The sequence below is a fragment of the Bombina bombina genome, chromosome 1 (assembly GCF_027579735.1).
Source record: "Bombina bombina isolate aBomBom1 chromosome 1, aBomBom1.pri, whole genome shotgun sequence".
In the NCBI taxonomy this organism is placed as follows: domain Eukaryota; kingdom Metazoa; phylum Chordata; class Amphibia; order Anura; family Bombinatoridae; genus Bombina; species Bombina bombina.
Window position 1 is genome coordinate 325,405,126 of NC_069499.1, and position 13,542 is coordinate 325,418,667.

General features: G+C 36.6%; 1 protein-coding gene across 7 annotated transcripts in view; it reads right to left on the bottom strand.

Moving 5' to 3' along the window:
• BIN1 (bridging integrator 1) overlaps positions 1-13,542 on the bottom strand; it is a 189,838-nt gene that overhangs the window by 114,664 nt on the left and 61,632 nt on the right. For all 7 annotated transcript variants that reach the window (XM_053698094.1, XM_053698098.1, XM_053698092.1 and 4 more), the window contains exon 2: positions 11,818-11,898. In XM_053698094.1, the coding sequence (XP_053554069.1) occupies positions 11,818-11,898 (81 nt within the window). The remainder of the gene's footprint in view (positions 1-11,817; positions 11,899-13,542) is intronic.

Consider the following 13,542-nt stretch of genomic DNA (forward strand, 5'->3'; position numbering starts at 1 on the left):
CACAAAACTAGGGACCACACTACAGTGAAAGAAGACCACTTTGTGAGAAACTTCATAAACTGCTTTGAGCGTGGCAGAAAAGGACATGTCAGGGCAAGGTGCCCTAACCTTCCAGAGCCAATGCAGTGTGGACTAGGGGAGAATCCTCTAAGCTTTTGTGGACTGCTAGGTTTAGCCGGCATGGTGGAGGGTAAATTAGGACCAGGCAAATAATTGTTACAGAATGCTAGGAGCAGAGTGGTGGAGGTGAACGGCGTACCCATAAAGGGTCACTAAAAAAGGTACTTATCCCTATTTTGTCCTCGAAGATTATATTCCAGCTATGCCAGGGAATAAGATATGAGGAATTCTGGGCTGTGCCATTACTTTATAACCACTCCTAATTTGGATTATAATTCTACCTATACAGAAGCTTAATGGAACCATTTGATTTAGGTTTGAATTAGACCATGGTTGTCCATTACAGCAGGATAATAAATTAAGGGTTAACCAGTATCAAAATTGTGATCACTAACTCTTTCCAGTTTTCCAGCTTATTGAACTTCCACTTTCTTTCTGCACTAACATGACTCTATGCTTGGGTGATTAATTACCCCTATCTTGCTTGAGAAGCTGCTTCTGTTTACATTGTTGCATGTGTGTGGATTACATGCTTATATATTTTAGGTGGAATTATGATATTATGTCTGAGTGTGTGGTATTTATGTGTAAAATGCCACTGGTCTCCAAGTCTTTGCCAATTTCTCCTTGTTGCTACAATATAAACACTTTCTTTTTATGATTTAATAACTAATAAATTAATTATTTGATGAGAAACTGGGGTGAACTTTTTCTATAATGACTGATCTGATATTTAATTTTTAGACCTTAAAATAAGTCTGTGCTGGATAAGGCATGCTGTATTTTTTTTTATTTTTGAATATTTATCTATACAGACCTCCGTGCACTAAGGTGCTCCTATAATATTTAGGATGGGGTTGTCCTTTACTTTATTGGTTTATCAAAAATTCTCTGAGCTGAGTTTATTAGTATATATATATATATATATATATATATATATATATATATATATATATATATATATATATATATATATATATACACATATATACACACACACACACACACCCCACACACACAAACACACACACACATATATATACACATACATACATACATAAACACATTGTCAAATACCATATCCCTTTAAATCACTGTTAAAACACTTATACATGTTAAACGAAATATATATTTAATATTAGTAAAACTGTGTGTGAAATAATGTATTATATTATACATGCGTTTTGTTATACTTTTATTTTAACCCTAACACTTTACTTCAGGCCTCCAGCCGCGATAACTTTTTCATTGCTCATGTTGTACACATAACTCCGCATATGAGCAATGTTAGTTCGGCCCATGCAATCTATTGATAGTAAAGGGCACTTTAATTGAAATGTTGACAGTACTAACTCACTAACTTTGTAAAAACTATTTTAACATGTTATACCAGATTGTGCTGCACTTGTAATAGGGTTGCCACCTGTCCAGAAATGACCCGAAGAGTTTCGGTTTCCATTTTTGTGTCCGGGTTTGGTGGGAAACTGCCACAGCCAAAAAGGTGACATTGTGCATTTGCAACATACTGCACATGCCTACAGTTACTTCTCTCTTGCAAGTGTGTGTATCTGTGTGTGAGAGTGTGTCTAAGGGACTGATATTCAAAAGCTCACATCTCAGGTGAGATGATCTAAGAGGTCTCGTCAGCATGGAGAGGTCCCAAAAAAAATGTAAGAAACGCAAATAGTGTCTCTGAGTGTAGGTGTCTGCGTGTGAGAGTGTGTGTGTATATTAGTGTCTTTGTGTGTGTGTGTGAGAGTGTGTGTATAAGTGTCTTTGTGTGAGAGTGTGTGTGTGAGAGAGAGTATGTGAGTGCTAGTGTCTTTGAGTGTGGGTGAGAGAGAATGTGAGTGTGTGTTAGTATATGTTGTGTGTTTTAGGTAGAGAGTGTGGGAGAGTGTAAATATATATGTGCAAGTCTGTGTTTATGTGCTATTATACATAGTGTGTACTCGGCAAAAAAACATTTTCTGTGCACGGCGCAAAAGTGTTCTGGTTTGACCTGAACAAAGGTGGCAGCCATAACTTGTAATCTAGGCCTATATACGCACACACACATGTATAATATACCCACAAATCACCAGCTCATATAGGTTTGTTATTCAGAAACAATTTTCATTATTTTATTGTAACAAAACAATTTAACTTTTGTTTCACACATTTCAAATTGTACTGTTACTCAATACTGTGTAAAGGGATAATTTACATTACACCCTAGCTGCACATGGCAATGCTGTTTTTAACATTCTACCAGTGGCAGATAACCATCTCCTCCTACAGTAAAGTGTAGTTAAATGCCTCTTGGCGAGACTTCCCTCTTTTAGCGATTTCATCCCTTTAGAACATTTCGGGCCAGATTACAAGTGTAGCGCAATTTTAACATGCGTCCGTAACCAGGCAACTTTGCATGTTTACGAGTGCACGTTAAAAAAACTGCCATTACAAGTGGTTGGTAAATGCTACAGTGAGCTTGCGGTAGCACTTTGCGCTCAAATTAATTAACCAGAGATCAGATATCTAGTAAATGAAACAAAATTTCCCCCAATTCCCCCCAAAATTAAGTGTACAGTTAATTTCTAAAAAATCTTTTTTTTAATTAAAATAACTGCATAAAACAGTTATAAAGGGGTTAAAGTGAGGGAATGTGGGGCACTAAAAAGTGCCTTTACATTGTGGTCTATGGGGACTGTGTTTAAACTGTAAATATATATGCATATGCTTATATACAGTACATATATATTTATGTGTTAATATGTGTATATAGACATATAAACACAAATATATGTATATATTCATATACATATATATTTTAAATATGCTGCCCAATGTTGCGCAACTTACTCCCTTTTGCACATGCTAGGTTCTATGCCGTGTCTGGGTTCGTTTCCATTGAACCGTAATTCGACTGTTTCCAATGGCGCGTTATACCTCAATATGGCTGCCAAAAAAATCTTTGCGTCCCATAGAATGTAATAGAAGCCGTTAATCAATAAATTATACCAGGTTTCCAATGAAAGCGCAAACCATTAATACACTGTGGGAGGCTGTCGATACATTGAGAAATATTACACCCAGCTCAACTAGGTGTAAAAGAGGAAAATTATGCTTTTTGGAGACCTATTTTCTATTAAAATTAAAAAACTTGCAAATAATGCAAGTGTTTTAATGTAGAAATAAATTGTTATAAGTAATATTTATTGTTGTCTCATGTATAGGAATAGTTGAACTTATATTCTAATAGAAATATCAGTATATACGTATTGTTCCGAGTATAGGCCGCTCCTGATTATAAGCCACAAAATGTGCATGAAATTTGTTTGCAAAATACCGGTATTGATCTAATGCAAAGACCTCATTCAAGAAACAAACTGAATAACTATACTCTTATCCTGAAGATGCTTTTCTGTAATCATAAGACACAGGTGTGCTAGGAACCCAGTGAAATGTATGAAATACCGGTAATCATTATCTTCAGCACTGATTCGCTGCTGAACTTTTTAACTTCAGACTTTTTGCAAAAGATAAAACTTGCACAATATAAAGAGCTTTTCTTTGTAAAAATGTTTAAGAAAATACGGTAGTTTATTTGCACTGTGCATAAATTACAATGAGATACCAGTATTTTTCATTAATACCATAATATGGCGTTCTGTAAAGGCACATTCCTGTATACAGGATACTGTGACTGTGTAGAATCAGCATGACCATGCCTCCACTCGCCTTGGTCCAATCAACGTATGGAGCTGTGACATTTCTCGGATGAAAAACCAATCCTGCGATCTCATTGGGGTTGTGTCCTTAGTTAGCCAGGCAACTCCGTCTCAGGCTCTCAGCTAGCAGGTTTATCCAGAGAAGTCAGAAGAAGACGTGGATGTTATGCCTGGAGTTTACAGCGGTACAAGCCCTGTGAAGGTGTATTTGATGGCAGCCACGATCGTTGTACTGGGGTGAATTATGATCCATGCTTCTCTTGCAACAAATGCTAGCAGGCTGTTGCTGGCGAACTTTAGTTACCGGGAACTTTGCCTTTGTGAAACTGTATTTTTCCTCCTAACCCACTCAGCCCTCCGTAACTACCGGGGCCTAACCCCAACATGGACTGTTCAAGCTACTGATAGTATACCGGTATTTTATTATTGTTTTTGTGCAACATCCCGAGTATAGGCCGCACTCCTAGTTTAAAGACTTACATTAGCCTATACTCGGGACAATACGGTTTAAATATAATAATATATGCAAGAACATATCTACAGAATTCAAACTAGACCTATGCCTATGGCAGCAATACATATTACTTATATTTATAAAGTGGTAAATATAATTATATTAAAAAATATTATTTGATTATTAAAAATATGGATAAGTGTATCTTTATTTTTCTTTAGAGGTGATCACAGGTAAGGAGCATGGACGTTAAACGTAAATTCTATAGCATAAGGTCGGATTACCTTAGCAACTAATCAATTTTCAAGAAATCCAACGTCAAATGGAAGCGTTAACACAACGTTAACTTATAGCTACACGAAAAGAGCGACTGCACACAATACGCAAAATATTTCAATTGAAACCTGGTACTAAAATGGAGCCGTAAATTACTTTTAGCTGTCGGCCACTTCGGTAGCTTACGGCTCCATTTTTAAAGACTCAATAGAAGCGTGCCCTAAATAGGCATCAAAATGAGGCTCCCTTTGGAGCCTATGGAAGCATGCTCTTGTGAGCACAAAGCTTCCATGCAATGCGAGCACGAGGTTGTTTGTGGATTACTGAGTGGAGGGCAAATATCACACTCGCGAAAGCTCAATTTTGCACTCCACTCTTAATCTAGCCGATCAACGCCAATATTAATAGTGATGTGTATAACTTTATAAACACATTGCTATTGTGACAATCCTTTTATAGTCGGGCCCTAGAAATCTATATATTATGTTCTCAGTTCTGCCTTCTTGTGCTGCTGTTTTAATGGACATTATACATTGTACCTGCTCAATAGAAACACCCTATAGGCTCTCAGTATCATTCTACGGGTTTCATTTGCATCCCCTGAGATTACAAGAATGCCTCGGTTTACTATTGATGCTTATATTTCATCAGAAGAAGGGTCTTTAATGGTGAAATTAGCACATCCCAACTGTTCTGCATTTTGTAGTAAAACATGTATGATGCTGTGATAACGACCGCTGTAAATTATGTAGCACTGATCTCTGTAGTAACCAGTCAACATTATGTTAAAGTCAGCCTCGCTCATTTCAATGGCAACCATCCAAAGCATCAACCATTTTCAATGTCATTCAGCCAGCTCAGTCCCCTTCCTTAAAATTAAAGGAACACTAAACCCAATTTTTTTTCTCTCATGATTCAGATAGAGCATGCAATTTTAAGCAACTTTCTAATTTACTGCTATTATCAATTTTTCTTTGTTCTCTTGCTATCTTTATTTAAAAAGCAGGGATGTGAAGCTTAGGAGCCAGCCCATTTTAGGTTCAGCAACCTGGATAGAGCTTGCTTATTGGTGGCTACATTTAGCAAACCAATTAACAAGCATAACCCAGCTTCTGAAACAAAAATGGGCCGGCTCCTAGGCTTTACATTCCTGCTTTTTAAATAAAGATAGCAAGAGAACGAAGAAAATGTGATAATAGGAGTAAATTAGAAAGATGCTTAAAATTGCATGTTCTATCTGAATCATTGAAGAAAAATTTTGGGTTTAGTGTCCCTTTAAGCCCACCTGATTCAAGGTTTGCTATCAGAAATGTATGCCAGGCCTATTAAAAGATATTTGTATTGAAAAGTAAGTACATTTCTATTGTAAATAAATTTTAATTAGGGCTTTAATTGTTATCTGTTAATTACAGTACTTAAAATTCTTGAACATTCTCCTTGATAACCTCATGCAATTTTCAGAAAATGTGAGGTGCTGCCCAGAAAGCTTTTTATAACTGCCCCTAATTGGCCACAGCAGAGAAGGTAAACTAAGTTACAAAATGGCAGCTCCCATTGTTTTATAGACACTAAAACTTTACACTTATTTTGTCAATATTTAAACAACTAATAAAACTTTTAAAAAAAAATCTACATGTCATTCTCAGACTAATATTTTCTTTGAATGTATTATTCTATCTAGCATTTGTTTAGTGTTTAATGTCACTTTTAAAAGTCATAGGCCTAGATTTAGAGTTTGGCGGTAGCCATGAAAACCAACGTTAGAGGCTCCTAACGCTGGTTTTAGGCTACCTCCGGTATTTGGAGTCACTCAAAAAAGGGTCTAACGCTCACTTTTCAGCCGCGACTTTTCCATACCGCAGATCCCCTTACGTCAATTGCGTATCCTATCTTTTCAATGGGATTTTTCTAACTCCGGTATTTAGAGTCGTGTCTGAAGTGAGCGTTAGAATTCTAACGACAAAACTCCAGCCGCAGAAAAAAGTCAGTAGTTAAGAGCTTTCTGGGCTAACGCCGGTTCATAAAGCTCTTAACTACTGTACTCTAAAGTACACTAACACCCATAAACTACCTATGTACCCCTAAACCGAGGCCCCCCCACATCGCCGCCACTCAATTTAATTTTTTTAACCCCTAATCTGCCGACCTACGTTATCCTTATGTACCCCTAATCTGCTGCCCCTAACACCGCCGACCCCTATATTATATTTATTAACCCCTAACCTGCCCCCCACAACGTCGCAGCCAGCTACCTACAATAATTAACCCCTAATCTGCCGACCGCAAAGCGCCGCTACTTAAGTTATCCTTATGTACCCCTAATCTGCTGCCCTTAACACCGCCGACCCCTATATTATATTTATTAACCCCTAATCTGCCCCCCTCAACGTCGCCTCCACCTGCCTACACTTATTAATCCCTAATCTGCCGAGAGGACCGCACCGCTACTATAATAAAGTTATTAACCCATAATCCGCCTCACTAACCCTATAATAAATAGTATTAACCCCTAATCTGCCCTCCCTAACATCGCCGACACCTAACTTCAATTATTAACCCCTAATCTGCCGACCGGAGCTCACCGCTATTCTAATAAATGTATTAACCCCTAAAGCTAAGTCTAACCCTAACACTAACACCCCCCTAACTTAAATATAATTTAAATCTAACGAAATTAATTAACTCTTATTAAATAAATTATTCCTATTTAAAGCTAAATACTTACCTGTAAAATAAATCCTAATATAGCTACAATATAAATTATAATTATATTATAGCTATTTTAGGATTAATATTTATTTTACAGGTAACTTTGTATTTATTTTAACCAGGTACAATAGCTATTAAATAGTTAAGAACTATTTAATAGCTAAAATAGTTAAAATAATTACAAAATTACCTGTAAAATAAATCCTAACCTAAGTTACAATTAAACCTAACAATATACTATCATTAAATTAATTAAATAAAATACCTACAATTACCTACAATTAAACCTAACACTACACTATCAATACATTAATTAAATACAATACCTACAAATAACTACAATGAAATAAACTAACTAAAGTACAAAAAATAAAAAAGAACTAAGTTACAAAAAATAAAAAAATATTTACAAACATAAGAAAAATATTACAACAATTTTAAACTAATTACACCTACTCTAAGCCCCCTAATAAAATAACAAAGACCCCCAAAATAAAAAATGCCCTACCCTATTCTAAATTACTAAAGTTCAAAGCTCTTTTACCTTACCAGCCCTGAACAGGGCCCTTTGCGGGGCATGCCCCAAGAAGTTCAGCTCTTTTGCCTGTAAAAAAAACCATACAATACCCCCCCCCCCCAACATTACAACCCACCACCCACATACCCCTAATCTAACCCAAACCCCCCTTAAATAAACCTAACACTAAGCCCCTGAAGATCAGCCTACCTTGTCTTCACCTCACCGGGTATCACCAATCGGTCCTGGCTCCAAAATCTTCATCCAACCCAAGCGGGGGCTGGCGATCCATCATCCGGTGGCTGAAGAGGTCCAGAAGAGGCTCCAAAGTCTTCATCTTATCCGGGAAGAAGAGTAGATCCGGACCGGCAACCATCATCTTCCAAGCGGCATCTTCTATCTTCATCCGATGAGGACCGGCTCCATCCTGAAGACCTCCACCGCGGACCCATCTTCATCCGGCGACGTCCAACTGAAGAATGACGGTTCCTTTAAGGGACGTCATCCAAGATGGCGTCCCTCGAATTCCGATTGGCTGATAGGATTCTATCAGCCAATCAGAATCAAGTTCAATCCGATTGGCTGATCCAATCAGCCAATCAGATTGAGCTCGCATTCTATTGGCTGTTCCGATCAGCCAATAGAATGCGAGCTCAATCTGATTGGCTGATTGGATCAGCCAATCGGATTGATCTTGATTCTGATTGGCTGATTCCATCAGCCAATCAGAATATTCCTACTTTAATTCCGATTGGCTGATAGAATCCTATCAGCCAATCGGAATTTGAGGGACGCCATCTTGGATGACGTCCCTTAAAGGAACCGTCATTCTTCAGTTGGACGTCGCCGGATGAAGATGGGTCCGCGGAGGAGGTCTTCAGGATGGAGCCGGTCCTCATCGGATGAAGATAGAAGATGCCGCTTGGAATATCCGGTCCGGATCTACTCTTCTTCCCGGATAGGATGAAGACTTTGGAGCCTCTTCTGGACCTCTTCAGACACCGGATGATGGATCGCTAGCCCCCGCTTGGGTTGGATGAAGATTTTGGAGCCAGGACCGATCGGTGATACCCGGTGAGGTGAAGACAAGGTAGGATGATCTTCAGGGGCTTAGTGTTAGGTTTATTTAAGGGGGGTTTGGGTTAGATTAGGGGTATGTGGGTGGTGGGTTGTAATGTTGGGGGGGAGGGTATTGTATGTTTTTTTTTACAGGCAAAAGAGCTGAACTTCTTGGGGCATGCCCCGCAAAGGGCCCTGTTCAGGGCTGGTAAGGTAAAAGAGCATTGAACTTTAGTAATTTAGAATAGGGTAGGGCATTTTTTATTTTGGGGGTCTGTGTTATTTTATTAGGGGGCTTAGAGTAGGTGTAATTAGTTTAAAATTGTTGTAATATTTTTCTTATGTTTGTAAATATTTTTTTATTTTTTGTAACTTAGTTCTTTTTGATTTTTTGTACTTTAGTTAGTTTATTTCATTGTAGTTATTTGTAGGTATTGTATTTAATTAATGTATTGATAGTGTAGTGTTAGGTTTAATTGTAGGTAATTGTAGGTATTTTATTTAATTTATTTATTGATAGTATAGTGTTAGGTTTAATTGTAACTTAGGTTAGTATTTATTTTACAGGTAATTTTGTAATTATTTTAACTATTTTAGCTATTAAATAGTTCTTAACTATTTAATAGCTATTGTACCTGGTTAAAATAAATACAAAGTTACCTGTAAAATAAATATTAATCCTAAAATAGCTATAATATAATTATAATTTATATTGTAGCTATATTAGGATATATTTTACAGGTAAGTATTTAGCTTTAAATAGGAATAATTTATTTAATAAGAGTTAATTAATTTCGTTAGATTTAAATTATATTTAAGTTAGGGGGGTGTTAGTGTTAGGGTTAGACTTAGCTTTAGGGGTTAATACATTTATTAGAATAGCGGTGAGCTCCGGTCGGCAGATTAGGGGTTAATAATTGAAGTTAGGTGTCGGCGATGTTAGGGAGGGCAGATTAGGGGTTAATACTATTTATTATAGGGTTAGTGAGGCGGATTAGGGGTTAATAACTTTATTATGATAGCGGTGCGGTCCGCTCGGCAGATTAGGGGTTAATAAGTGTAGGCAGGTGGAGGCGGTGTTAGGGGCAGCAGATTAGGGGTACATAGGTATAATCTAGCTGGCGGCGGTGTACGGAGCAGCAGATTAGGGGTTAATAATAATATGCAGGGGTCAGCGATAGCGGGGGCGGCAGATTAGGGGTTAATAAGTGTAAGGTTAGGGGTCTTTAGACTCGGGGTACATGTTAGAGTGTTAGGTGCAGACGTAGGAAGTGTTTCCCCATGGCAAACAGTGGGGCTGCGTTAGGAGCTGAACGCGGCTTTTTTACAGGTGTTAGGTTTTTTTTCAGCTCAAACAGCCCCATTGTTTCCTATGGGGGAATCGTGCACGAGCAGGTTTTTGAGGCTGGCCGCGTCCGTAAGCAACTCTGGTATCGAGAGTTGAAGCTGCGTTAAATATGCTCAACGCTCCTTTTTTGGAGCCTAACGCAGCCTTTATGTGGACTCTCAATACCAGAGTTATTTTTATGGTGCGGCCAGACAAAAGCCAGCGTTAGCTACGCAGGTCCTTACCGACAAAACTCTAAATCTAGCCGATAATCTTTATATTAGTTGAGAATGTGACCATATATGGAGTGGAGCACCAATGATAATGCACACCACATTATTTTGCACTTGACACGGCTCAATAATTTTAACACACCTGATACATATTTAAAATATCTTAGATGTTTAATGGTAAATGAAATAATAGTAAGGTAAGGTAGAGGTAATAGTGTGCAATTTGCACTCATATTACAAGAAATTCGGCCCCTAAGCAATCATACATTAATACTGTAGTTAGCACTATAATACCATGCAGACAATATATATTAACCCTTGACCTGTAATGTGAGAGAGGAATGCAAGAAGTATAGATTGTGCACAAGCGATATTAACTCCATACCACTAGGCCTATGTCAATAAAAGGGTCACAATTAATCTGTATTGCTCGGGTGTAAAGTGTCTGGTAGAGGATTATTTTGTATTTAAAGGGACATAATACTCATATGCTAAATCACTTGAAACTGATGCAGTATAACTGTAAAAAGCTGACAGGAAAATATCACCTGAGCATCTCTATGTAAAAAAGGAAGATATTTTACCTCACAATTTCCTCAGCTCAGCAGAGTAAGTGCTGTGTAAAAAGTTATACTTCACCTGCTCCCAGCTGCAGGTAAACAAATTTAAAAAAATGAAGAAATGAACAGCAGCCAATCAGCATCAGCAGTGCTGAGGTCATGAACTCTTACTGTGATCTCATGAGATTTGACTTAACTCTCATGAGATTTCATAGTAAGCTTCCTTTACCTGATTGGTGAAATAATATGAGAGTGCACGATGCTAGTCCCTTCAGATGTCCCAGGACAAACACACAAAAATGCTGCTTAGAAATCCTTTACAACGGGAGGTGGCTACTGAGGAACTTTTGAGGTAAAATATCTTTCTTTATTACATAGAGATGTTCAGGTGATATTTTCTAATCAGCTTTTTACAGCTATGCTGCATCACTTTCAAGTGTTTAAACATTTGGGTATTATGGCCCTTTAAGAAGATTAACCTTTAAAGACTACAGAATCTGCAGTGGACATATCAAATTAATTCACACAAAATAAAGGGTATATTTTATCTGTAAGACAGACCTCCCAACTGTCTATTTGAGAGGGACAGTCCCTAATTCTGATTTCTGTCCAGGTGTCCCTCTGAGACAGCACTTTGTCTTTATTTTCTGAATTTTCCTTAACCCCACCCACAAACCGCCCAGACACTCCTAGCATCAGCAAAACACACAATATCCCACCCATTATCCACCAGTTACCCCATCCCCCTCCAACATGGACCCTTCCCACAAAACAGCACCGGCCCCCCTGCAACCATCTGAGTCCGTAATATCGAGCCACAAATATTGTGAGGTATGAAGAGATCACTCTTACCAACTGCTTGTTGAAGTTCTGTACACATTGTTCAAACTGTTCATCCTTTGTCTCATCAGCTTTTCCAAGTTTCTGCAGCACCTAAAAAAAAAAACAAGATAAAAATATAATGATGTAATAGAAAAATTAACATAACCCAATGATCATATTAAAGCTTCCAAATCCTAGAATATTCCAAGGAAAATAACTAACTTGGCAATAAGACAAAGCTAGCAGCCGAATATAAGGCCCTATACAGTCAAAAAGAATAGTCATCCTCCATAAAATTGAGTAAATGTGAAGATATACAGTATATATCTATATATATATATATATATATATATATATATATATATATATATATATTTATATATTTAACGCAATACATTTTACAGAGAACAGAGCTCAATTCTTGTGTTGTTTATTTTGCTGTTTCATATATCATTAGATTAATGAAGGGAACCTTTACTTATTGAGTCAACTGTTTGAAGCACTATAAGATCGTTTTCAAATTGGATCTGCACTGCTTACCATAGGGTCATTTTGATTTATCAATATTATTTCTATAAAAGTTGTTTCTATTAAATACAAAAACACATCATCGCATTAAAAGATTTTAAACTGCAATTCTCATTCATATAAAAAAAAAAAAAAAATCAGCTGAAATGTAAAGAATTTACTTTTTTTGGCTTTCAATAAGTATAAATTTGCTATGTGATAATCTAACCAAATATTGAGTTTTCCCAATGGATATACCTTGCATGCTGAACTAACAAGTGCACACTTTCCAACACTCATTTCTTATCAAGAATTCTGTCTGCGACTACTTAGTTTTACAAGTAGTCACCCTCAGACAGCAGAGGTTTCGCAAGACATTCACTATATGTTCTGGCTTAAATTTAAAGGGATTCAGACACAAAATTATTTTAAAAAAATCATTAAAAAAAAATCTCTTCTTGTACATTTAGATTAAAAGCACATGAATGTAACAGAACACAAATAATTTAACTCATGACTCATCCTCTAATTCAAAGTTTAATCAAACTTAAGGAAAGTGAGAGAAATGTAAAGAAGAACGTAATTGTTGTCAGATGCACAAAAAGTACATAAAACAAACAGGTCTCCACCAGCGGTCACAAGACTTCTTTGTGCATAAAAACAAAATAAAAATTAAAAAAAAAAAAAAAAATTATGGATTCAATAAAATAGGGATAAAAAAAGCTAAGTTTAAGAAAAAAAAAAGCTAAGTTTAAGAAAAAAAAATCTCAAACAAAATATTAGACTTTTCTAAAACATTAAGCAAACTGAAATAACACAAAGAAACAAGAAGTTGTTGTATAAAATGTGTGTAAAGTATATGTTCCTTTGCTAAGAAAAATACAACAGCTTTTGTTTTTATGTGGGGAATAACTGTCTACTAATGGAGAAGTGGGACCTTTCCCATGCACGCCAGTGAGCAAGCACTCTGTCTCTAGGAATGAGTTGTACAAACATACACTTATTTTCAAAATTAATTTAAACCAATTCCACAACTATTTTTTTTTTATATGGATGAAAGATATTCGAGTAGTGTCCCTTTAAGGAAGCACTTTTAAAAAAAAAAATCAACCTAAGGCAAAGTCTATGAAACTCACAGAAAATACATTTTTTGTACAACTTTTACTTAGATATCTGTTACTCTTGAAGCTGTGCTTAAAACAATTAGATTTTTTTTTTATTAAATATCAAATTATAAGAAAAAATTGT